At 41.1% G+C, this 26,689-nt stretch overlaps 2 protein-coding genes across 2 annotated transcripts in view; one reads left to right on the top strand and one right to left on the bottom strand.

Annotated features, from left to right (window-relative positions):
* The window catches only part of IGFBP3 (insulin like growth factor binding protein 3), a 45,760-nt gene extending 36,228 nt beyond the window's left edge, over nucleotides 1-9,532 (top strand). Inside the window, exon 4 of the mRNA XM_019508726.1 lies at nucleotides 5,197-9,532. Within this exon, the coding sequence (XP_019364271.1) occupies nucleotides 5,197-5,322 (126 nt within the window). The 3' untranslated portion in view covers nucleotides 5,323-9,532. The remainder of the gene's footprint in view (nucleotides 1-5,196) is intronic.
* Nucleotides 9,533-19,672: 10,140 nt separating this feature from the next.
* On the bottom strand, nucleotides 19,673-25,791 carry IGFBP1 (insulin like growth factor binding protein 1). Its single transcript, XM_019509124.1, has 4 exons — nucleotides 25,330-25,791; nucleotides 23,525-23,703; nucleotides 21,844-21,972; nucleotides 19,673-20,638 (listed from the first exon to the last, which is right to left on the bottom strand). Exons 1-4 carry the CDS (start codon nucleotides 25,772-25,774, stop codon nucleotides 20,507-20,509), a joined length of 885 nt encoding a protein of 294 aa, XP_019364669.1. The 5' UTR covers nucleotides 25,775-25,791; the 3' UTR covers nucleotides 19,673-20,506.
* Nucleotides 25,792-26,689: the final 898 nt, after the last annotated feature.

Here is a 26,689-nt window from a genome sequence, read left to right as displayed (position 1 = left end):
GAAGTCTAGGAAAACTATGTCCACTGCTACCCCTGCATCTAATGATCTAGTGATCTGATCATAAAAAGCCACCAGATTGGTCTGACAGGACCTGCCACTGATGAACCCGTGCTGATTATCAGATTATCAGATCTTGATACAGTTTCACTCCCAGACAGGTATTGAGGATGCAGTTTACTAGTCAAAAAATATAAAATATGAACTAATGTATCTTTCTAAAATGAATAGCTGGAATGGGGGGAAAAAATCCATCAGTTTGAGTAATTAATAACTGCATGCACTTGCTGTTGTATGAATTGACCTAGCGTTTTACAGCTTAGAAATGTAGGAATCCTTGGGGTTGAAGTAGGCTTCTAATCTGCTATATATTTTGCATATTTTGTATATGAATAACAAAGCATTATTGTATTTATTTCCTGTTTATTAGTTGGATCTGTTGGCGATTTTATAATTTGTTAGCAATATTTAACCAATCAATTGCTTGAACTTTATTTGACTGATCAAATATCTAAACCTAGCATGAACACAAAGGTCTGTCCATACAGAGCACTTGGCAAGATTATGGCTTTTGTGCCTACTTTTACTATCATAATAATACTCATCTTGCAGGTTATTATGATTATGAAGTAAATACTAATACATGATCTGAGACCCTAGGAAAATAAGGGTGCTCACAAATGCAAATTAAGTTTTGTAGACGGATATAATCCAGTTAGTATAACGTATGTCTGTACTGTGTCAGGCAGTACAGTGGAGACCAGCACAAAAAAAGTACTAAAAAAAGACACAGTGACACTATTAATAGGTAAAAGATCAGTTGGGAATGAATTTGATGAAGTAATACCATGATCATCTCCAGCAGTTATAGGACATCTTTCATTTTAATACCACATTTTTCTTGAATACAAGATGACCCTGAATATAAGATAACCCTTGCCAGTAATTAGGTTCTGTATATAAAAAATATACATTTTTTTTATAACTTTCCAGGTATAGAATCTAATTATTAGAGGTTTGCCTTAAATTTGTCCCCCTCCCACTGCTACAGCAGGGAAAATAAAGATATGGGCAACAGGTGGTCCCCTTGTCTTCTGTCCCCCACCAACTTCTTTCTCCTGCACCCCCTCCCCACTAACTGTCAGACCTCGCTGTCCTTGAGCACATGGAAGTGAAGAATAGGTATAAAGACACTGAGTTTGAAATAAACATGCCTGTTTATTTAATAAACAATTTGCCCTGCCACATGCCCCTAGTTACTGGGAAGACCCGGCACTAAAGTTAGTGACAGGTTTTATCTACACATATGTTAATGCTCTTTAACTAATCATGACTACATCTGATACCTGCATTTTCAGCAGGGTGGATTTACTTTAAATCAAATTAATATAAATTATGATTTAAATCACTGGTCAAGAAGCCTCAATTTAATCATTGTTTTCTGCAAAAAGTGTATTCTTGTCGTTTGATGTAACCTCACTCAAAATAATATCCTACTGAGTTGCATTGTACATCTTGTGGGAGAGTTAGTTTGGTTCCTCCTGCTTTCTTCAGAGCAGCTGCTGCAAAGTGGTTGTTAAGGAAGTCTTTTGCAATTTCAACAACATTCTGTTCAAAATGTTTCTCTTTTGTTTCTGTTGCCCCTCCATCCTTGCATTTATCTCCAGACTTCTCCTTCTTGCCCAGATCTACTCCACTGTATTCAATTAACTTATTGAAATTTTGCACTTTTAGAGAGAGGTAAGGACTTGACTCTGTGTACTCAGACTTGCAGAGAGACAATAGGGCTGATAAGTAGGTAATCAGGTCTGTTATCTCTCATCTCCATATACTGCTCTTAACCAAGGATGTTATCTCTGGAGACACAAAACCACACTTTGATAAATGAAACTAAGCATCGCAGAGATGCTTAATGCGATCTTAGAGTGAGCATGGAGTCCCATTGGGTGGAGTGGTTTTCTTTAATCTTTATTAATATGTAGAGGAGCCCCTGGGAACCCCATAAAATTGGGTCCATAATATAATCCATGGTCTGTTGTGAGTTATTTATAAAACTTTTCTAAAAAGGTTACATGAACATATTGTCTCAAACAGTGTATAATTAGAAATTATAATCCCTATTCCATGATGATATCTTTGAGCGTTAACATATCCTACAATTAAATTAAAAAAACCTGATTTAGATAAAAAAGAAATCCTTTTTTTTCAATGTTTTTATTGCCTTTACTAGGGAGAATCACTGGCTGCATTTGTACTTCAGTTTCTCGTATAATGTTGGAATCATGAAAATCACATTTATTAATGACATTATTTGGAAGATAAAGAGTTTTAAGGTGCTGAATAGTAAATGTTAGTGTTAGTTTTGTTAGGGTTTAATCCAGCATTTATTAAAGCTAATGCTGGATTAAAAGATTCCTATTGATTTCATTTAGCTTTGGATAAACTTTGTTGAAGGGTGAATTCTATACTGGTTCCATTCTTAGAGATATGACTATAGAAAACTATCTGAATAGTTAGCATGTAACTCAGCTACAGATAATCAGTGAATCAGGAAAATTACTAAGGTAACTTCAGTGAAGACTCAATTTTTTAGTTATGCTTTTTCCCTTAAAAAACCCTACCCATTTATTTATTTCAACCTGATCTTGCAGTCGGCTCAAAGAAGTACCATTTAAATTATCATTGCGTGATAAGAACTAAGAACTTGAGGCCCTGAAGAAAAAGCATTGTATTATTACACATGTAATTATGTTACATGTCATTATATGTGATCTTCCTATCCAAAGTTGTAACAAAAATGGTACATGTATAGGTAGGTCCTCTGTGAACTTTCTGAACAGAGATAAATTTCACTGGCTGTGAATAAAAGACACCAGCGAAGAGTGTTCATCTGACCACTCATCTACTTTGGAAAATTAATTTCTTTGTCCCTTCTCAGGGTAAGGAATGAGGACATAGGCTATTTTCCCGTGTGCTGGAAGATGTAGGGGAGCAAGGATTTTCACACCGAATTGTACCATTATTCTCACTTAAGCATAGCTGTGCTTAGTTGTAATCTAGGAAGAACCTGGTAAATTTGTGTCATGGCCTCTTTAAAATTGTGGCTGGTCTTCATTTATCTCTGATGAACCCGTTTCTGCATCAAATGTTTGGTGAAACCCCCATCATGAGACATAGGTTGACTAAGGAATGCTTGATACGACATTCTATGACTATGGGGGTAAAGTGCTCCATGTTTGAATAGATGGCAACCTTAATGGTTATAGTCTTTCCTTTTAGCTGGATTAAGTATAGTGACAGTTGGTGGAGCCCTGTTGGGGATGAGTGTTGTTAGCAGGAAGCAAGCAACAGCTACATTAACTGTACTCTGTGAGGAGGACTTGCGGTCTTGATCTGGCCTGGGGACAGAATGAATCAGGCACCCCTGCCCTGACTATTTTGGGGTGCTGAGAAGATTATGGTCACTGTGCATGATGGAATAAACACTACACTATCGTTTCCTTTACTAAATAGAGGCAGTAGATAGTTAGCCATGATAGGGCCTTCTTACACCTTACACTGATCCGAACAATTGTTGATCGGTGTTAGTGCTAACTTGAGTTTTGATCAGTCAAAATTCAGGCCAGCAGAGACCTGAAGGACTGAAAGGTAAGAATTCTCCTCCCATTCCAGGCTTCCCCCTGCTCCCCCATTACTTGTGGCTGTCCATGCTGTATATGCCAAGGGAGCAGGCAGGGAAGGAGTAACCTGCCTGCCCAGCCCCTGCTGCCAGGCTGCTGCTTTTCTCCAGGTTGAGCCTGCTCAGAGAGTAGTGGCAGCAGCCAGGCCGACAAGTTAACCCTGCTCCCCCAGGACAGGTAGTGCAAGCAGCCACAAGTAAGCCCAGGGGAATGGGGAGCAGTGCTCAGGGATCTGGGATGCTGGGAAGGGCAGGGAGCAGCAGCTCACTCTAGGCTTCACCTTAGTGTAAATACCCCACCCACTCCTCCCCTGCTAGCCCGGATTGGGCCCACTGCTGCTTAGTGTAACATGAGCTGGGTAACATGGATCTGGGATAATCCTGTCCTGGAGAGCTGTAAATTTGAGCTACATAACAAGTGCTTAAAACTAGGTTAAGGTAGCACCTTAGGGTGCCTATACACATGCTGCAACACACTCTAGTTAGAATACATCAGAATGCATCAAACTGATTAATCGAGCGTTCTAATCAGAATGCTCCAGTGTGCTGCAGCGTCTCATGTATTCACTGTCCTGTGTTTCAAAGTGGCAGCAGGGGTGCCTTAACTAAAGCTCATCAAACGAACTTTAGTTAAAATGTCCACACTGCCATTTTGAAATGGGGGACCCTGAATACACAAGATGCTGCAGGGGTTTTAATTAAAGTGGCTCCCAAGAACTGCTCTAATTAAAATGCCCTCTTCTCCCCGCCCCCCCTGAGCATGTATGTAGACACCCTTAAAGACTACCTAGTTCAGAAAAGCATAAACTTTTGTAGGTGACAATGTATTTGTCAGATTCTATGATGATAGAAAAATTTCCCAGGGAAAGCTTTCCTTTCTTTTATGACCAGTTAGTTTGTAACAAGTTCTACTAGGCAGCAGATTTCTCTAGAAATTGTTTATATTATGGATCAATGTTTAGTCAACTTTATTATTAGAAAAATTTACAGGTAAAGTTTCAATGTCAAACTTTACCTGTAAAATTTTAATATACCTAACTATTGTAGAGGATTATGTATCTGCTAATAAATTTCAGGGACAGTACTGACATTCCTTGGGCAAACAGTTCCAAGTTGAGGTGTTGTTCCTGGAAGTACAGTCTCTGTCAAACATGTCTTCCCTTTGTGTTCTAGAAGGAATCTGGGTTTCTTTGACAAAGAAAGGGCCGAAATAGAACCTTACTGTTGTTCCCCTGGTCCACTGAAGTTGGCATTAGTCAATAGTAGACAACCCTGCTGTATAATTTCTCTTGGAGGGATTAGTTTTACTGTGTGATAATTAGATCCCTAACAGTTGGCTGGTAGCAGAAGTAAAATTTCATTACAATTGTTAATACTACTAATAAGAATTCATTTACTACTGACCAGTTTTGATATGGCCAGGTTATAAAACTGAAGCTATCAAAGGAATTAGAATGAACTGGAATCCCTACTGTACCAGAGGGAAACATGAGCTAACCTGATACTATATTTTATTTCAGTGCCGCCCTTCCAAAGGCCGAAAGAGGGGTTACTGCTGGTGCGTGGATAAGTATGGACAGCCACTCCCTGGATATGATGGTAAAGGAAAAGGAGATGTCCACTGCTATAACTTGGAAAGCAAATGAGTGTCAGAAGCCATCTCCTATGGAATCTGTGTGCCAGTTTGACCCATCAGAGACCTTGGAGGGACTGGAGAAAGCGTGGACTGCATTGGACTTGGAGTTATGAGTTCTGCCTCCTACTGATATTGGGATTCATTGACTCGAGGGACTCCGCAGCTGCACCCTGCCACTGACACACTTCCAGCTTTCTATAGAACATATAGGGAGCTCTGAATTCCCAAGTAAATCTGCACTATTGATCCCCAGATAGAAAAAGAAAAGGCACTTCAGAATGGATTCAGGGAGTCTCCACTGACTTTTTAAAGAATGGCCTGTGACCAATTTGATCCCGAAAGATACTGTTTTATTTTAAAGAATTTATAGATTGTAAGCCTGTAAAAACATTAAAAACCCAAGGATTTAAAGTTTAAGCTTTTTTTATACAGGTCTGACGGGAAACTTATCTTCACGGGTAAAATGTTTTATAAAAATCTCAAAGAACTTTTTAGAGAAGCGTGTTTCTAAAATAAAGACGTGGCTATTTTTCTGTAAAATATATTATGAATATTCTGTTAGTCTGTATTTAATATAATTGTTTTTTTTTAATAAACTTTATTTAAATGTAACATGAATACCAAATGTTACACAATAATTTTGGTGTATTCTACTGAACCTATGCAAGTTTAAAAAAAAAACCAACAAAAAAACAAGGGGATTATAAATAGAATCACATTTATATAAAAACTTACCTAATCTGGATGATTCAAAATTGTTTTGCTGAGTGAAGAATATGTTTCCTAAAGAGGCTAAGTTTCCTAGTGTTTTAATCTGTCTGTTTCTTTATTGATATATCTAGGCACACATCACTGTAATATTTAGGTGCAAGGTAGAAAATTAATACTTCCATTGAAACTGACCATAACAGAGTCCTCTGTACTCTCTAACACACTGCAGCTGCTGTAACACAGCTTCTTTTTCTTCCATCCCCCTTTAAAATTGTTAATACTAGCTTCATTTTTTGTCCACAAATATTTTTCCTTCTAATTATGAAACTATTTAAAACTTTTTTTAAAGCTTGTATCCATTTTATGTTGCCTTGTTGCAGTCAGCAAACTGAAGACCATATTCTACCTTCCTTCTGCCTGAGAAACTCCCATTAAAGTCAGTGCCAAAAATGTGTGGGCATGAGGATGTGGAACTGAACTGTGAGACGTTGGGGACACAATTTTGCCATCACGTGGTTGCAACTTCCTGACTTCAGTGGGCATTGCCTGCATCTGAGGGCTCAGTTGGAAGCATCCAATCCTGAAAATCTTTTTTCTCTTTTAATTCTAGAGATGGTGCATTTTCAATCAGAGATTCTTTCAGTTAAGGAGACATTTGGAGCTAGCTTGGGTCAGACTGCCCATTGCAATTCACGAGATAGTCTGTGTAAAAAATCAGTGGGAGCATATGCCCTGTGGAGTTTAATATACTTTATGTCAGTGAGTGGTGCAACCTTAAACAATTTCAACCTCATTTCTTATTGGGTAAGTAGTTAAGAATTAAATGATGTCTGTAATCGCTGGCCTTGTGCTAATGCAACAGCCTTACACAGACCCTGTGTACTTTTTAAATTATTAATCTGGCCAAACAGAGCTTACTTTAACTTAAATCCTATCCTTCAAAAGATTAGGAAAAATGTTCGTGAGGGAATTTGTGTTCCAAAATATGTCGAATTTTGAATATTTGAGATTCAAAAAGTTGTGTAAACTGAAGGAAATACTGCAATTGTTGCTTCTATAGTTTTACTGACAAAGCACTAAAATGGCACTGGTTTTAGTTTTAACTAAGTCACTCAAATAGTGTCACATGAACAAGAAATTTGATCTATCAGTATGTGGGGACATAACCATAGCCTTGGTGCTAAAGGCCAAATGAATGAGAGATGAGTCAGGCTTCATGATGGGGGGGAAAAAAAACCCTCATTCCTGAACTACTGAAAATGTGAGCTAGTATCTGCACAAAAAAGGTGGATGGATGTCTTCCATGCACATTCTACCTACATGCAAGAAATATTAAGAGCCTGTGGCAACATTTCTGGCTTGTTTTAAATCCTTGGAAGTTTATTTTTTCCTCCTTGACAGCTATGAGAACTATATATAGATAAATCCCATGGTTGACGAAGGTTTTGAATAACAAAATATCCTTTACTGTATATACTGGACCACTTTTTAAAAGAAAATTCTTTGACAACTTGACCAAAGCAAGCAGACTGGGAGTTCTATGAATTATTTAAAAATATGATAAATTAATTGACAAACTCTTGTGCTTGTGCATTGTTAATGAATCTAATCTTCTGTTTGTAACACAGAAAAAACCATAAAAGCAGCAAAATGATTTTTACATCTATGCAAGTCGGCTTCAATATTTTTTCCTGAGACTTGATTTTTTTTTTTAAAAATCAAAACAAAAAATGTTTCCAAAAATAGCAAGTAAAATATTTCTCCTGTATTTTAAAACTTCACCCATGTTCAGAAGTTGTCTGCTGTATATTTTACATGGATACGGTATAGTTACTCTAATATCAAACACTGCACTTGGTGTATACAACTTCCCCAGCAGGCAACTTACTGGTATGAAATACAAACTAACCTTATTGCTATCACAAAAACAGTTATTAAGATGAAGATGAGCTATTTTTTTCATGTTACTATTTCTATTAAGACAAGGGTTCAATTCAACAAACAAGTTATATGGGTATTCAATGTTTTTCTCATGGAAATGGTTGCAAAGAAGTCAGACTGTATAATGAGTACCCAATTTAAACACAAAATATTTGTGGGTTATATTTGAGCAGGAGAATGTGGGAAAAATCAGGTAAATGTGCAAATGTATAGGTCATTCAGTATCAGTGAAGGGAAGGATCTTTCACAGGTAACCCAGATGAAAATATAACATTCAGAGAAGCTTCATTAACACTAATTTTTTCCCCACCGGTTTAGGTAATTTTATAGAGAAAGATAAAGTTTAATGTGCATCTGAATATACAAAATATAAATGTTATTTTTAAAGATAAAGAGACAATATATAGAAGGTATTGATGAGGTAAGTGTTTATTTTAACCAGAGTAATACATAGCTGCCTAGTAAGACCCCATAAATAACCAGAATACAAGTTAAAGCTGCCTGCAGGCAGCTCTATTATCTTTCAAGCTATTTAAGAAAGTTTCCTTTTTTTAATAAACATACTCTGCTATAGTTTTTTGAGCTTAGAATATCCTTTTCCACCTTTTTGGCACACATACCCTTCAGGGCATAATGTTAGCTATTTGTACGCTGGGGGACGGAGGCTTCAATGAATACCAAAACCACAGAATTAATTAGTTTTTAGTACAGTCTGAACTTTTTATGACTAAATTCCATAGAAGCATTAACACAGCATAATTCTTTACTAAACTGAGCCCTAAATTTAAGTAATGGTTTTACAAATATGTAGGGAAATCATGTTTTGGTATCTCTAGTCACTCTTTAAAACTGGGTAACTATGGATAGCTCCACAGAGATTTTATGTATTAGCCACACAATTTATATTTAAAGTATGAAAAGTGCTGAGCAACTTTGCTGGATGCTAGAGTTTAATATTTAAAATGATATGTTTATATGGTTAACTATTTTGTAAGTGGGCCAACTGTGCCTTTTAAAATTATAGATGTCTTTTAATTTCTATCAGCAGGATGTATGCTTCCTATAAAAAATGACTTTTATTTCTCTTTTTTTAATGAATTCTAAAGACTAAGGATATTTGAATATTCCAAAGGTGTGCTTTTTGTGGTCAGTGCCTGTAATAAGACTATTTTCAAGTGTGTGAAGTTTATTATGTGTCGGGATATTAGGAGAGAAATGTTTCTGTATGTCCACTGGGGCTATGCATCTTCTTTCAACTGGAAGCCATTTAGTCTGTCAGCATGTGGTGTTTTACTGCCTATAGCTCCCCAGCATTGGATTTTTGCACTAAACAGTGGGTTGGTTGAGAGAGTATCCGCCTGTTTTGTACTAAAAACAAAAACAAAAAAATTCTACGGGCAGCACTAAGAAACAGAACTGTGTTGTTTGTTGGGAAAAGAATTTCATTTAAACCACTGCCTGCATTTTGTGCTGTGTAACTACTTCTAGTTGGAATTTTTAAAAGCCAGAGCCACACACTGCTATCGTGGGAAAAATTCCAGAGTAAGATTAAAAATATATATTAATAATACTGTTCAAACTGTGTTTTTACCCTATTCTTCACTAAGGGGTGAATGACTTATGGGCCACGTGGGTGTGGGCTGAAGCAATGTAGGGCCCAATGAGTAGCAAAAAAATAATAATAATGCTGCAGATCACAGCTTTATGTTTCCAAATGTCCCCTTCTGCTATACTGCTTATGTAGCTCTCCCTTTACCTCAGGGACTTCAGAGCTGCTCTGTGTTACTGCTAAGGTTGTTCCCCCAGCTGTGTATATTCGTCAGTAGGGCTGGAAGTTGTGGTTCCAAACAAAAGTAATGAGTGACTGAGCAGATTCCCACTTTGCGATCCACTTAGTGGTCAAAGGTGCATCTACTGAGCACGGTTTTTCCCCAGCCTGACACACAACTTAGGAGTTTTGGCGTTGCAAGAGGATGGGGCAGGGAGCAGTGATATCTCTATGCTTTAGAGTCAAGGAAGCATGCATTGCCAACAACCTGTAGAGTTGCAGAGATAGGTCTGCAATATGGAGGCTGTGGCCCCAAGATTAAACATGTCTTATTAATATTACATAGACTAGTCAGGTCATAGTAAAACAGGAAAAACAAGAAAGACACTGACCTGGCAAATATCCTTTATCTATGTGGAGCTTCACCAGGACAGACAGTTGGTTTAAACCAATGAGACCTTCACACAGCTGCAGTGCCTGCAACCAAATGAAATAGCAGGCATCAGGGAAAGCAATACTACATTTTATGTGAAGGGTAGAGAGCCTTTGCCTATCTTATAAAGCAGGGTGTGGTTCTGCTAAACTGAGGATTTTCAGCAGGAGGCTCATTCCCATGCTGCCAAGTGCAATGAGGAAGTCAGCATTTTCAGGAGAGCAAGCTCTTCCCTTTCCAGACCTCTGATGCCCCATGTTATGGGGTGTTGTTGTATTGGTTATGGTGGCATTTACCAAACCTGTTGCCATTTTTTTGTAAGCCAGTAGAAAATCGAACACCTGGGAACAGAAACAAACTTCCATTGTCATGTTTCCCCTCTTCCTTCTTTTTCATTCTAAAGATGTTGTAAATTATATTTGAAAATGTAAGGCTTGTTTTACCCTAGGAACTTTCCTCATCATAAAGACGGCAGCATAAAACTAATCATACATCAAAAACCTTGATGTAAGTACAACTATGCAAATACAGTGCCTGTGACAGTTTAGTTCATGTATTTCAAGGAAAAGATGTATGGCTTCTGGTAGAAAAACTCCTGCTGCCCTATACTATATCTCCACTAGGGGGTTCTCCTGGCATAGTTATGTCCTGGCTCAGCCTCTAGTGTAGGCAAATCTGAAGTTATGAAAATATTATGGCTGCAGTTAGCCACAATGGATTAAAAAGAATGTAAACCTTAGCTCTATCCATCATGTGTATGTCACCCCATTACTGAGGTTTTTCTCATACTAGATATCAAATACAACATAAAATTACTTAAAGAAACAGGCAGCGTTGCTCACTTAGAAATCAAAAAATACCAAAGTTAACATCACCTGTGCTTTAATACTGCTCCCTTATGGTGAAATATGAATGGTGAAACCATCTTTAATGACATCATCATATAATGTAGTGATCTGTTTCTCCCTGACCAGGTATCTTGCAAGTGAGTCTGCTTTCAGAGTAGCTGCCTGAAGGGAAATAGGAACAAAATGCTTTGTTGGGGAAGAGGTAGTGTCTTCTGGGAAAAATAGAAGAGCAGGGAAGTAGGACTCTGGCTGCATTAAAGTTTGTTAAATCTCTGGTTTGGTTTGGTTTGGTTTTTTTTTAACAGCGTTGTCCCACCTCATGCCTTTGAATGTCCTTGGTGCCATATTGTGTCTCAATCCTCTTGGTTAATTCATAGCACAGAATAGAAAGTGTGCAGTGAACAAGGCAACTACAAAACTGATTATCATCCTTACTGGGTGTGTCAACACACGACACTTTACTGCAAAATAGACTTATTTACTGCGCAGTAAAGCATCACTGTCTATACATGTGTGGTGTATAGTGAACAGTAAATTAGTCTACTGTGCAGTTAGCTAGTACAGTATAACCTCATAAATCTGGCATGCTTGGGACCAAGCACCTGCCAGAAATTTGAAAATTCTGGATTTTTTATTTCTGAAGCTGGCAGAGCAGCGGTGTGGGGTGGTAGATGGCGGGGGCAGCTGCTGTGTGCAAGCTTTCCCTTCTCCTCCCCCACTGCTCAAGGACACAGCCACCACCACTTCCCAAAGTGCCAGATTTTTGAGAATTCTGGACTTTTGATATCTGAATGTATGAAGTTATACTGTACTTGTAAATACAGGTACTAGATTAAATGTGCAGTAGTGCTCATGTAGAGGCTGACTGGGAGCAAATTTGATCCCAGTTTGCCACACTAGCAGGGGGCAATGGGATGGGAAGTTCTCTGTCCCCAGTCCTGGAGCTGCTTGGCTTCCACCTCCCCCCAAGTCCTAACACCCTGCCCCCCGAGGACTGGGGAGCTCTGCTTCCCTGCTCAGTCAGGCTGGCCGGGACCTGTCCCACTCCTGGGGCCAATGAATGGGACAATGTGGGCCAATGAGTGCCGCTGCCAATGAACTCTTGGCTGGGCAGGGAAGCCCCATTGGGTACAGGACTAGGAGCAGCTGTGTCCCCCAATGTGCATGGGGCTGAGAGCTCTGCTGGCTGCGGCTGCTGCTGTCTCCCAGCCCCATGCACATCAGGCTCCCTCTCAATGTGCATGAGGCCAGGGGACAGCTGCTGTGGCAGCCAGCAGAGCTCTCCTGGCCCTGTGCACATTTGGACCAGCCCTAGTACCCCCCACCAGCCTGAGGAAGCCTGGATCTCACCCTGGCTACTGCAGGGGAGCATAGCAGGGCAGGAGCAGCCTTGTACCGGGCTGCTCTGGTTGGAAGCAGTTTTCTTCTCAAAAGGCTGCACATCTAGACACATGCCCAGGGAAGGCTTACTGTGCAGTATTTTACTGCACAGTAAGCCTATTACTGCATTAATAGCAAGTGTAGATGCACCCGCTATTGGGTAAAAAGACCCCTCTCTCTAGCTGCCATCTCTTCTAGCCCCAGAGAGTGCAAATACGTTCTCAGTGGGTGAGTTTACATATGCATTACTGCACTTTTCCTAATTCACATTAAATTTAGTACCTCCAATATGAGGTACTGAATAAACGCTCATTAGGCTGCCCAATGTGCAATAGCAAAAGTGCACACTTTTTTAGTGCTGCTTAATGTGCAGTAGCTGATTTTACTGCACATTAGTGTATTTGCATGTTTTTTAATGTGACGCTTTAATGTGCAGTTGAATAGGCTACTGTGCATTAAAGTACATGTGTAGACATGCCCAGTTACTATAGTGTAAAGCTATGATACATCTAACTAGACTCTGTCCCAAAATAAGTCACAGATGCAGAAAACTTCAGGATTCACCTTGTATCCTTGCCTGATACATTTTTGTCATATAAATAAAAGGTTGGTTAGTCATTCTCCATGCAAGCAGCCTTGGTAAATTATATAGGCAACCAAGAGACTTAGGACAAGGGGACCAAATTTCATAGGTGCTAGTATGCTGTGTTGGTGCTATGCTCTTGTTTGCTGCCATTCGACGCTACTAATTTTGGGAGACACCAACTCTAAGAGTGGAGATAATAGTGGGATTAGAGGTCCTCAAGCAGTGAAAGCAGTTCTCAGGGCACAGAGAACAACTTTACCATTCACATCAGAAATGGGGCATTGCCAGAAAAGTGTAGAAGCTCTTGCATTCATGGGTATCTCTAGATGTCTTAGGGAGGAGCCCTCCACTATTTTTCTATGCTATTTTGTTGAGGTTCTTGTAACACACCCAGAGCTGTGGTATTTGACTGCCTTCCAAGGATGCAATAAGCAACGTGACCAGCACCTGTCATGTGTGCTTCCTTCACCGTTTTGCTCCCTGGGGGAAAAAAATCCTATGTGGGTTTTTGTTTGTTTGTTTGCTTGCTTGGTTTTGATATGTTTGGAGCTTTTATTAGTGAGAGGTGAGGTGAAAGGAGTGTGCCTTGCTTTTGGAAAGGAAAATGCTGAGGTTTGAGGTGGTGCTTAGAACTTCAGCCCTGTAGTTAGCCTATGGCTGTGGTGGAAGTTGCTCCCTGCAAAAATGAACATTGCCTATGCAGTGAATACTTCCTGAGAAGTGATGGTGTTAATGCCATTGATTTTTGTGACCTTCATTTTGCTGCCTCTCACAACTCTGTTATGCTTCATAGCTGCCTACCTTATACCACCTCACTACATAAGTGATGGGAAAAGCTAAGGTGTTACCAGTGATGTTGTTGTCCAGTGATGGAAACTGGACTGTTTTGGAGTTGAGACAAGCAGGGAGGCATTCAACTCTGTCACAAGCACTCTGAGGCAATGGCAGAATGCGGCATGGTTGAATTAAATTGGAAAGCCTACAAGGGGTAGGAAAACCTTCAGATGCAATAAACTTCTTGGATATCAGAAACAGCAGCATAGGGTCACATTTGTAAAGAAATTAAGGCACTTACCACTTACTGATTTCAATGGGAAGTACGTACCTAACTCCCTTTAGAGATGTGACACTCAGCTCTTGTGGGTCTACATTTTAAAGATATAGTTAAAAAAAAATGTATTTTAAAAGCTTTGATTCACTCTTCCTAGCAAACTGATAGAAAATAATGCACTTTGAGAAAAATATGTGAGAAGCCACACCAGAAATGTTATAGAGCTCAATGCCTTTAAGGATGCTTCTTTCACAGTGATGCTTATGTAGCACGTTTCATCTGTAGATTTCATAGCACTTTATAAGGAGCTTTCTCCTTGGCATTTGCCTTCTCACTAAATCAATTTTCGTTTGACTGGCTCTTCTCCTGATCCCATACATATTTTCTCTAGGCCAGTGGCACTAAAACTTTTGGGCCCGTGGGTCAGATGAGGAATGCAAAGCTGGTCCGTAGGTCAGATCAGACCTCAAGTGCTAGTATCAGGTCCCAGCATCCTCCATCGCCTCTGCCCACCAGAATCAGGCTTCAGGGCTCTGCACTGCCTTTGCCCTGTCCCACATGCTGAGATCAGGCCAGATGACATGGTGGTGACACCACCGCTCTAGGCTTCCAGTGGACTAGCTTCAAGAGGAAGGCTGGGGAGGGGTGCATATAATGGCTATGTGATAACCTGGTAGTGGGTGCTCTTTGCTAGGAAGTAGAAGCTGCAGGCTCAAATCATTGCTCATGAGAGGAACTTAGAATATGAGTCTCCTGCTCCATGATCAAATGCCCAAACCACTGGTCTGAAGAATGGGAGGATTTTCCCTTCTTCCATCAAATAGTTACATGCAGTTTTCTCCTACCATACTTTGGAAAGGCATTTCTCAACCCATGGGTCATGACCCAAAAGTGGGTTGCAAGAATGTATGAAAGGGTTCTGAACAGACTTTAAAAATGGATCAACAAACTTTAAAAATGGATGAATAAACTTTAGAAATGTTTTTTCCTTTAAAAAAGAAAAACATGGAAAACTGTGGCTTTTCCCTTGCAGCTTGCCAAGGGGCTGCTTAGGGCATCTTCTGCCCCATACACCTACCTGCTGCCACACACACTGGGGGTCTGGGACCTGAGGGTGGGGAGGTGGGTAGTGGGCTGGGAGTGACGAGCACTGGGTCAGGACTGGCCATTGACGTTTACAAATGGGTCCTGGTACAAAAAAGGTTGAGAACCACTTTTTTAGAAGACTTGGATGCAATGATCCTATCTACCACAAAGCCTAATAAGAAGTTGTGCTATTCAGAAGGCAAGTGGAGGCAAAGACAGCTCTGTTCTGAAAGCGGCTCTTCTGCATATACAGATGAAGTAGGATTTGGCTACTAGAGTTGGCAAGGTTCTGATGCACGTGACTAGGGCCAGAGAGGCTTTCTGCTTCACCTGTGTACATTCAAAGCCGAATAAGTACACGGCTCATGTGCCCTGGTGGTGCATTCTGTAGCCCAGGGAGGGCTTGGGGCTTGCCCTGGCAGGATAAGAACTCTGTGTTCCTAGCTTTGCTCCCAAGGTGGTTCATGAGGTTTATCCAGTAGCACTTTCCTTAATGCCAAATGCATCATCTGTACCGACATATAGCTGGACACATGCCATTGTATACAATGGCACCATTCTAGGTTGCATTTTAGTTACAGGGACAGGAGATGGCCTGCTGGAATTTCAGCAGTGCAAGCTGGAGAAGACTCTGGCCTGTTGTGTATAGAGACACCTACATCCTAATGGACCATGAAGCCTTACTGAGCCCACTCCATTCTCCTGGGTAAGCTGGGTACATGGGAAGAGGTATCACAGAAGAAGTATGATTCCAGGAATATTTGATAGAGTGCCCAAAAGCCCCCCCTGGCTCACCAAGGGCATTTGTGAATGCCTGATTGCCAAAAAGGAGGCGTACACCTGGTGGAAGGGAGGGGCTATCACCAAAGAGAAGTATGCCTCCACTGCTCGGGTCTGTAGAGGGGCTGTTAGAAAAGCTAAGGCAGATACCAAGCTAGGGCTAGCATCAAAGAGCAAAGATTATAAAAAGTCCTTTTTTAAATATATTGGGAGAATGAAGAAGGCACCAGGCAATGTGGGGCCCCTGCAGGATATGCTTGGCAATCTGGTGGTTGCACCAGAGGAGAAAGCAGACCTCTTTAACAAATTCTTTGCCTCCATTTTCTTGTGCAGAGACCGGGACTTTCCAACCAAGATTCCAGACGGACTTGGGAGAAACACTGCCAGGCCTAAGGTTGGGTACGACCAGATTAGCAATCTTCTGGAGGGGCTGGACGTGTTCAGATCAGCAGGTCCAGATGCTCTCCACCACAGAGTGTTGAGGGAATTGGCAGGGGTTATTGCGGGGCCCCTGGAACAGCTTTATGAGCACTTGTGGTGCTCTGGCCAGGTGCCAGATGACTGGAAGAAAGCCAACATGGTCCCCCATCTTTAAAAAAGAGAAGAGGGAGGACCCGGGCAACTATAGGCCCATTAGTCTTACTTCAATCCTGGGGAAACTCTTTGAGAAGATTATCAAGGAGTACCTCTGTGATGGGCCAGCAGCAAGGATGATACTCAAGGGCAACCAGCACGGTTTCATTAGGGGCAGGTCCTGTCAGACCAACCTTATTGCCTTCTATGATCAGGTCATAAAAGCATTGGATGCAGGTGTTGTGGTAGATGTAGTCTTCCTGGCATTCATGCCTACACAGTCAGATGGATTGCAAGTTGGCTGAAGGGTTGTACTCAGAGAGTAGAGGTGGATGGGTCTTTTTCCACCTGGAGGGAAGTGGGCAGTGGAGTCCCCCAGGACTCAGTCCTTGGGCCTGCACTGTTCAATTTCTTTATTAGTGACTTGAACAACAGGGTGAAAAGAAGCCTTTTTAAATTTGCTGATGATACAAAGATTTGGGGTGAGGTGAGCACACTAGTAGGGAAGGATACATTACAGCAGGACCTGGACAGGTTACAGGGGTGGGCTAACAAAAACAGGATGGGTTTCAATACTAACAAGTGCAGGGTGCTGCACTTGGGCAGTAGGAACCAGCAGCACACTTATAAGCTGGGAAACTCCCTTCTCAAGAGTATGGTGGCAGAAAGAGATCTTGGAGTCATTATTGACTCAAAGATGAACATGGGCTGACAATGTGAGGGCACGGTCAGTAGGGCTAACTGTACCTTGTCCTGCATCCACAGATGCACCACAAGCAGGGCCAAGGAGGTGATCCTCCCCCTCTACGCAGCACTGGTCAGGCCGCAGCTGGAGTACTGTGTCCAGTTCTGGGTGCCGCACTTCAGGAGGGATGTGGACAACATGGAGAGGGTCCAGAGGAGGGGCACCCGCATGATCCAGGGTCAGCAGGGCAGACCCTACAAGGAGAGGCTACGGGACCTGAACCTGTTCAGCCATCACAAGAGAAGGCTGAGGGGAGACCTGGTGGCCATCATAAACTCACTTGGGGGGACTTTAATGTGAAATGCACAAACAATATTGGAAGCAAAAGTTCGCTGGCCTCCTACACCAGAGCAGCATCTACTGTTTTTTGCTTGCTTTAAGGATTTAAGACACTGTCTGTTATGGCCTTAGGACAGTTTCTGTCACGGTGTACCTGCCACAGGCAGGTGCTTTCTGATTTAGTGTTTAGGTTGCTACCCTGTGATGTGGGAGCTCATAATTTAAATGCCTTAGAGCAGGGATTGGCTAATTATGGCCTGTGGACCCAATCTGGCCCACAAAAAGATTAGAACCAGACTTTAATCCAGTCTGTATTTTACCAGCAGTTTACTGAATCCCTGTTTTCGTCTAGCTATGGGATTCGGCCTGCCTATCTAATCCCTTGGTTACATCCTGCAGAGGCTGAGATCCTGGCTCTGGCTTCAGCTTTGCTCAGGCTCTGTGCATGGGGCTGCTCTCTCCACCTATGCTGCATTTTCTGAATTAGCCATTCGGAAAGATGTGGGGAGAGACAATTTAGAGGAGGCTGGGGTTGGGGGGAGGAGGGGCAGGAGGGGCAGGCAAGGGATCAGCCCCTCTACACAAAGCTGATCTTAGGAATACGTTTCAGGAACAACAGTATCAGCAGGGGGTGGGTAGTGGAGGTGGTGGGAGCAGTCTGGAAGTTACCAGCATACTGTGAAGCGGCAACCAACCCTCCAACTCAGTATAAGAAAGGGTTAGCTGCCACTCCGCAGCATGCCAGTCACTTCCGGACTTCTGGTCCAGCAGCCAACCCTCCTGCAGACTGGCAGCCATCCCTTCGTGGCCCAGAACCAGGCCACAGCCTGGGGGTTGGGGAACTCTGGATTAAATGACCTTGTGAGGTCCCTTCCAGCTCCATTTTCCTATGATCCTATATTGACTTAAATCCCTAAAAACTGTATGATACTTCCTTCTGCATCTTAACCATGAAACAGAATTCATTTCCCACTGTACTCACTAAACCTTAATGAAGACACCATAACAGACTTTGGAATCCAGCAAATACTCCCAGTTAGCAAAGCCTGGTTCTAGGCAATTGCAAGATGAAATGGGCAAAATATTATATCTTAAGTCAGTATCAGTTTTGTAGTTCCCAGAAGCCTCCTCCCTTTCACATGCTAAACCCAGGGCTTAGGCCAAGAAAACACAGGTCTTTTTAAACTGAACTCCCCTCCCAGCGTACCCTGAGACAAGGTAACACTCTTCTTTCTTTGTTAGTATGTAGGTTAGCTCAGCCAGTCCCCATTCCCCTTTTCTTCTCCACTTCCTCAGCTCCCTTTACATTTTTTGTAGTATTTAGAGTAGACTGAAGAGAGAGAGAGAGAAAGAGAAACTCCTGCTGCGTAGGTCAGGGAGTAGTGGATTTCTTGGGGAAAGCACTTCCTATTCATGCCAAGGCATACTTTTAGTACTCCCTTACTCCCTTATTCCTTGACACTCTAGGCATGAAGCATAGGTCTGTATCTCAGGTAGGTCTTTATACTGTCTTTTAGATACATATTGCTGCTCTAGAGTTTTTCTATGGATCCAGCTTGCCTATCCAGGAAGCTGTTTAATAATTTCCCTTATGGGCTACCACTTTGCCCAAGGCAAAAGCTTCCAGAATACAAAGAAGTAATAGAAAAAGAAAAGAGATGTGAGGGAAGGGGTTGGGGGGCAGTAGAAGAAAACTCAGGAGAAAGCGATAAGGCAATAGTACTATATAAAAAGATAGGGTTGTACTGAATACTGGAATTTTCCCAAATTATTTGTACAGTGAAGCAGATGCCCAAATATTCTTAGTTGCCAAGTTGATTTTGTTATCAGGGTTGTGACCAAGATGGGGAGAAAAGAGCAAAAAACCCATTCTCTATTTTGATGCCTTCATGGGAATTCCTCTTAAGAACTTCCTGCGTTTCAATTACCTGCTCCCTACTGGATGATTTTTCTTGCCTATCCTACTCTCTGCTGAGCCTTGCTGCTCTCATCCCATTCCAGCAATTAAGGGTAAGAACCTGTGCACTCACTTTGCAAACTGATTGCTTCCTCCCTTCAAGTATACTGCCCAGTACCCATCTTACTCATCCTCTGAGAACAAAATGGCCCTATTTCTGCTCCACTGGAAGGGTTAAACTTTGAGTACAATGTATCTTTGAAAGCAAGAGGCCAGCAATGTCTATTGGAAATTATTTAATAGCAAATTTTAAATAACATGACAATGTCAACATATGAAAAATTTACACCTGTTACAGCTTGTACAGTTTCGCCTGTTATGTTACAATGTATCCAGTGCATGTATGAGGAAAATATAAACTAATATTCTCCTGTTAGTTGTTCCCTATATGATCCTGATTTAGAATTTCTTTTTTAAGAAAAAAGAGTGACATTGAAACAGAGGTGCAAAAGTAACATGATATACAAATGAAACAGGTTTTAAATAAATTCCTAACCATATTCTCTCCCAGAAGCTTTTTAAATTCTGCTTTACATCTGCAAACTATAAATACACAATACAAAATGCAAGTTTTACAAGCCACTTCTTCCTAATAGTTAGTGTTAAGCCAAGTGAAATTGAACAAGCAGCACTCTTCCAAAATAGAAAAATGCATGTCTTTAAGAACAATAATATTAAGTATTTACATATAAAGTTATGAAGTGTTTGAGGATGTGGATATATAAATTAATAACACACTGACAAAAATAAAGTTACTGTGAAATAAATAATTCAGCAGCATTTCATACTAAGGAATCTGCAGTGTACAAAGGCAGCTCATTATAATATTATTCATATACATGTCTACGGTGTATAGGACCCCTGCAGTCACATAGATCCATATATAACTTTAAACATCTTTGTAGTCCCATTGACTTGTGTGGCACTACCACTAGTGGGACTACTGATATGCTTAAAGTGAGATATACATGCGAACTTCACTGAATCAGTCTAAAAGGCTGCAGGATACTGCAAAAGACTTATAGAGTGAATGCAAATGCTGGCATGTGCTTGGTCTTATTCTTGTGAACTGAGATACTGCTGACATTCAGGGTCACCCTTCAACTCAGGAGAGCCAGGAATTCTTTTCCCGTTCCTTGGATAGACACACCAGCATCCAGCAGAATCCCCATCCAAAGAAGTTTCACACTACAAGAAAGGTCAGGAAAACAGATTATGAAATTGACTCTGAGAAACTGTGCACATACACAACACACATAAACTGTATACAAGTACGGGTGCTTGGAAAGCATTAGCAAATATGAGCCATAAGAAAGCTGCAGTGATTTTTTTTGTACAACACATTATTCTTTCCCAACTCATGACTCCCATTGAGCCCCACTTAGCACAGTATTGTGACCTAGTAGATGTTTACAGGCTTTTCCAAAATTGTGCTCAACTACTTCCCAAAAAAAGAAATATCTTCCTGAGGAGCGAGCATGAGAGGAAGCACAATATGTAGGCAGAGATGAGAACCTGGAGTGCATGAGAACCTGGGCCCAATCCCCCAGCATCTAATGTAAATAAGGATTTTTTTAAGTTGATTTCTGTTGGTATCCAACTAGATCTTATGGAAACAGCTTCTTCAAGAGTTGCACTGTGTTGGTACACAGACCAAGAGTGAGATTTAATAGCATGGCTTGTTTGGGTAGAGGGAGGGGGCAGGGAGAGGTGGGATCTCGAATACAAATACATCAAGCTGGTTAATTAGCGATTTTGGACCTGGATTGGTAATTTCTGGAATAACTATTTTGGTAAGATAATTCTTACACAGTGTATTCTGCTGTATTTTTCCTTTTAATAATTGTGCTATTAATCATCTTATCTCAGGATAACTCCCAGCCCCACTGAAGCTGATTGGAGTTTTGCTGCTGACTTCATCTGGACCTTAATTTTAACCAGAATATATAGCTGTTTTTATCCTTCTGTAGCCATTCTCACACATCCACCATGCTTTGTAGCCTTATGCACTGACATGACATCATCTAAAGCAGTAGTTCTCAATGGGGATGCCACAGTATCTCTCTCTGCAGTCAGCATGGTGGATATGGTAAATGAACATTGGCTGGTAGCATGGAGATAGTGCTAGTCTAGAAACATGCTTTGGGGAGACAATGTTCTACAACTAATCTGTGGATAAAAAGAGGTCTTCAGCTTCTGTTTTCATTAATCTAAGTATTTTATAGTTGAAGAGAAAAAGGTGGTTTATTCCCAAGAAACCATTCTTATTTTCACAGCCAATTCATCTGGCTCTGAAAACTCTTTGAGCATTGACAGGTGACTTGTTATACTGGAAAGCTGGCTGAGACTGACCACTAGCACAGCATGTGAGTAGAGAGTGAACATAAATATACCTGTCTGCTGTGATAAAATCCATTCTTGGTGCAGTTAGGCAAATAGAATTTGTATATCTCGCCTCCAGGTTTCTGCTGAGCTTTAGCTAATTTGTACAGTGCTCTGTAGAGTTCTTTCTGGCAAGGTCCCTGTAAGAATATTTACATAAATAATGTAAATGATGAACTTCAGAGAATCTATAAAAACAACATAGTCAATTAAGAGAAGAAGCTACATTGATAAAATCAGTAGTTGGCTGAATCACGTGCAGTTTCCATTTCTTTCAGTTGGAGCCCAAATGACATACAAAATGCCAAGGCATGTGTTAGCCCTTTGTCTTTTGTTCTTAAAGTTATTTTTTGTCCTTAAAAGCATGAGGATTTATTTTCATAATTCTCTCACACTAGGATGTATCCCCTATTAAACAAGAATGGTAATATGGCAGCTATCCATATCACCGACTGGTATACATCACGGCAGCCATATTGACTACATTAAGATCCAGCTTCACATTTACGTGTCAGTCAGGTCCTTGTGTTGTTCTGTGTGTATAGATTTGGTATTTTGCAAAACAATTTTCTAAATGCTTGTTTTTGTGTCTACTGTATTCAGCTGGCCCCTGGCAAATCCAGTGAAATGAATCATTCTTTCTGACATGCACACAAAAGGTAATAGTATTTTTAATTTAAAATTAAGGTTGCTTAAAACTGTTTTCTGGTATTTATTTTTAGAAATAAGTATAAGTGAATCTTTACATATGGCTCATACAGTTGTCAAAAATTCTTAAAATGTACTGGACAACAATTTAACAGCAATGGATCATTTTATGCCAGGGATAACATTCTATTAAAACCCACAAAGTATAAAAATGAGGGTTACATGCTTTCTGTAACTGTTGTTATTAGAGAAGCAAGGCTAGAAGGGACCTTCGGAGGTCCCCTACATAAGACTATCATCAAGCCTGACATAACACAGCCCTAACACCCTAACCAGCCACAGGTAAAGCAGGGGAACCATGGCAGCCAACATCCTGCTTCTATGAAATGGTGTTAATACATGCTTAAGAGATCCTGGGTAGAGGGCCACACCACCCTCTGCAAAGGAAGGTAATCCCCACCCCACCCCGTTTGTACCACTCTGATCTTGAAAATTTCTTACTGATCCCAAATATGGTGATCATATTCCTTACTAACCCCAAGTGAAAAGGCCAGACCCTCCAGCCAGGAACCTCCAGCTTTGGTCCTTGCAGAAGCATTGGCACTGTCTCATAATATTCTAGGCATATACTATGCCTGCTCCTAATTCAGCTCTATACTATGCAATTGCTCCCGATGACTTATCCTAACTTCTGTTCTTTGGTGCCCCCAAGTGGTAACTTGAATTACTTACACATACGTACACATGCACCTTTTATTTAAACCCCCCCCAAAAACTCTGGATATAAACGTGATGATAGAATCTGATATGCATCATGGATGAAATTCAGCCCTGTGTAAAGGAATCTATGTGAGCCTTAAGTAATACATAGATGTCTTCCAGTTATTTTCCATGAAGCTTCTGATCAGGACTTTTCTAAAAATGTGGGGCTGTTATCCAGTGACACAAAATGAGGTAGAGCCAGTGCAGCATCTAGTTCCATGTAACAATTTCATTCTGAACTGGAAATCAATTGCTACTTGAAAGCCTTTCAAGCAAACCTACCTGTTCCTTCCATTTCTTTAATTCAGTGATTCTCTTGGCTTTCATGTTTTCATAAGCACTAATGGCATTCCAAGGAATAGACTTGTCCTGCCCAATGGGAAACATCAGCTGATAGTTAAGCAGCTGATCTTGTGTCATTTCAGTCCCTTCGAGGGGTATATCTTCAGGTTCCATAGAATCTAAAAAAGAAGAACAATATCCTGTGATGTAGTCTCTCCCTTCCTTAGCCATCTCCTGCATTAGTTTGACCAAACCAAAAAAAAAAAAAGTCAAGTTAAATTCCTGGGTGTGTAACTCCTGTGAGCCTAGTCTAATCAATCTCATGGGAGTTTCCTTGTGCATCACAGCAAATGAAAACCCTGTGATTTCTCAGCAGGACACATGTATTAGCTGCTCCCTGATAAGTTAATTACTCTATTACCATTTTGAAGTCAGAGCACAAACAAAAAGCCCCAACTAACTTAGTAAATAGTGTGAATTGTGGGATAAACTGGAAGACTGAAAACAAAACTATAACTGATTTGAAGCCTTCCTCAGCCAGTGCTGATGCATTTTGTTTTCTTTCTTGGAAAGAGTTGTTCTAAACATGGTCCCCTGACATATTTTAATTTGTTCCAGAGCCTGGCTAACACATGTCAATGGGTAATAATTCACACAAATAGGCAATAGAGTCAGCCGACCCAGTCAGCTTGTTGAAGAACAAACAAACAAGGGGCAGAACAAGCCCTCAGGTATGTAAAGAAAATGCCTAACTTTACATGTGTACAAGTTGCAATGAAATCAGTAGAAGATGTTAATAAATCCATAGGATTTTCATGTGGTTAAAGTTAGGCACATATTTAAAAGCCTTGTTGGATCAGGGCCTAAAACGATTTACAAACAAGTTGAAAAAAATAGCAATAAGCATAATATTTAGGATAAACTGATGTGATGGGAGGGATGCATATAAACTTACGGACTTTTCTCCTGATAAACTCAAAAGGCTATACATTTCAGTTGCCAAAGTTGCTGAAATTCACAGTAGTATTCAGACACGTTTTCACTAATAGCACTCAAGCCACTGTTGAGTGGTTCTGTCCTTAATGAAAAAAAAATTATAGATACTAACATTGAGCTCCACTATTGTGATGGTCAAGTTAAGTTCTTCAGGGATTTATGGCTCAGTCAATTTAATTTCCATGAAAGGAAATCTTGGCAAAGAAGTTGTCAGAAGAAAAAATGCGGAAGTCAGCTATAGAGCTTAGCAGATGTTAATGGCTTAGTGTGCTTACTTCTCCCCTCATCAAATACCTATCCATTGTTAATACACTAGTGCAAATACCCATTAGTCCATTTAGGCCAGTGGGTATCATTTATTGCCTTCAGTTAGCTTCCAGTCAGGGCCAGACCTTCAACACATTGGGACTGCTTTATATACTCCCTATTTACTATGAACATTTAACAGCAAACCAAACAAAAGGACAATAGATTCCTCTTGGGCCAAGGAGCATGGAGGGAATTCTGGCTCTTCCACTCCATGTGCTTGGATTTCTTTCTTGTTTTGCCTCCCACCCTTGGTCTTTTGGAGCATTATAATGAGATGTGGATCAACTAAGGTGGATCAGAACAAGGAGAAATTTCCCAAATCTCATGTTTTAACTCTTTCAAATTTACCATACAACCTTTAATTTCATACACAAGTCAGCCCTACCCCCTTTAGCATAATCACTAAGAGCTGGAATTTAGTTCTATATAAACCTGGCACCAGAATTATAAAGCTTTCTGCTGACAAGAGCATACACTAGGGATATAGAGCATTTATATACCTGTAGCCTCTGCCATCCGTATCCCTTCTGCATCACTGGTTGGCAGGCATGTTCCTTGCCCTTGGATGAGGGCATAGAGTGGTCTGGGCTCACCTGGAGGTACATGGCAGCTGAGCCCTTGGCCACAGCGTGCTGTGTACACTCCACAGTGCTCACCCATCTGGAGAGCGCAGGTCTGGCAGCAGCCACAACCTGGCTGGCGAGCCGTCTCTGGGCAGCTGGCGGGCACTGGCGGGCAGACAGCAAGCTTCTCTTCAGTGCAAGGGGCACAGTGCATGGGTTGGAGGTTGACTCCAGAAGTGAGGTAAGTGCTGAGGAGCAGCAGAAGACATGGCAGCCAGCAGCAGCAGGTTGGAGACCTCACACTGGTCATTTTGGGGATGTGTGAGGACCACAAAGATGAAGCTCTCAGTCTGCAAAGACGCAGGAGGCAGTTTACAAACATCCAGCTAGCAGTGGGATCTCAGCCTTGGCCATTTATACACTGCTTGCTGGCCTATTAATCGTTAACCCTAAGTTAACTATTATCTGAACGGGAGGGTTGGAGGAGCATCTTTTCATTGGTAGTTCCCGTCCCTCGCCTTTCTCCCCCTCCCCTTTCACTCCCCCTTTATTTATTTTTTTCTTTCAAGATGCAAGAAAGAATGCCTTTATTTTTCCTGCTCTTTCCCAGACTGATAAAGACAGCTTTAAAAACTGGGGCAAGGGAGATCAGAGGGGAAATGGATACGACTCTCCTTTTGTTTGTCCCCTTTCCTTGCCATTGAATGAAAATTGAAATGTTAAAAAGAGAAGGGGGGACTCCCACCGAAAGAGGAGCAGCTGACTTAATATTTCCACAGCAACAAATACAACAAAGCCTTGTTTAATTTTCATCATGTGGTTCCAGGTTATGAGGACACTGACATACCAAACAAGAGGCCCCCAAGGGTAATAAAGCTATCAAGATCCCATAACTATTGAACACATGCGTAGGAGCTCATGTCATTAACCTGTTGGGAAGGATTGTTTGGTCAAGGCTTGCGTTGATTTCTCATGGATGTGCTCAGTCTCTGCTGCTCTTTCTTTGATGCAAGTTAAAGAGCTGAGCCCTCTTGCTTGCTGTGGTGAGAAAACAATGCTTGTCAGGCAGAGTGGGAAGAAATACGTTGTCCTGAGTCTCTCTCAGGAATGTCACCTCTCCATCTCATTTCAGCTCTCATCTGAAAGCATTTATTTCTTTCTTTTTGTTTGGTGGGATTGTCACTAAGATAAAGGCAAAACAAATCAACCTTTACGGTACGGCATAGATAAATTTATCCTGGCATTTGCAGTATGTATGTCCTAAGCCTGAAATAGCAAATTCCACAGTAAAGAAGCC

Source organism: Gavialis gangeticus, unplaced genomic scaffold (assembly GCF_001723915.1).
Source record: "Gavialis gangeticus isolate Ggan-Ray unplaced genomic scaffold, GavGan_comp1, whole genome shotgun sequence".
NCBI lineage: Eukaryota > Metazoa > Chordata > Crocodylia > Gavialidae > Gavialis > Gavialis gangeticus.
This window is presented reverse-complemented; position numbering and strand designations above follow the sequence as displayed.

Excerpts from the sequence above, each read along its gene's own strand:
- IGFBP1 (XM_019509124.1), bottom strand. The coding sequence starts at position 25,774 with ATGTTTGTAAACTGCCTCCTGCGTCTTTGCAGACTGAGAGCTTCATCT. Across the intron at positions 23,704-25,329 it reads ACGGATGGCAGAGGCTACAG|ATTCTATGGAACCTGAAGAT; the intron begins GTATATAAATGC and ends CTTCTTTTTTAG. Across the intron at positions 20,639-21,843 it reads GATTTTATCACAGCAGACAG|TGTGAAACTTCTTTGGATGG; the intron begins GTATATTTATGT and ends CCTTTCTTGTAG.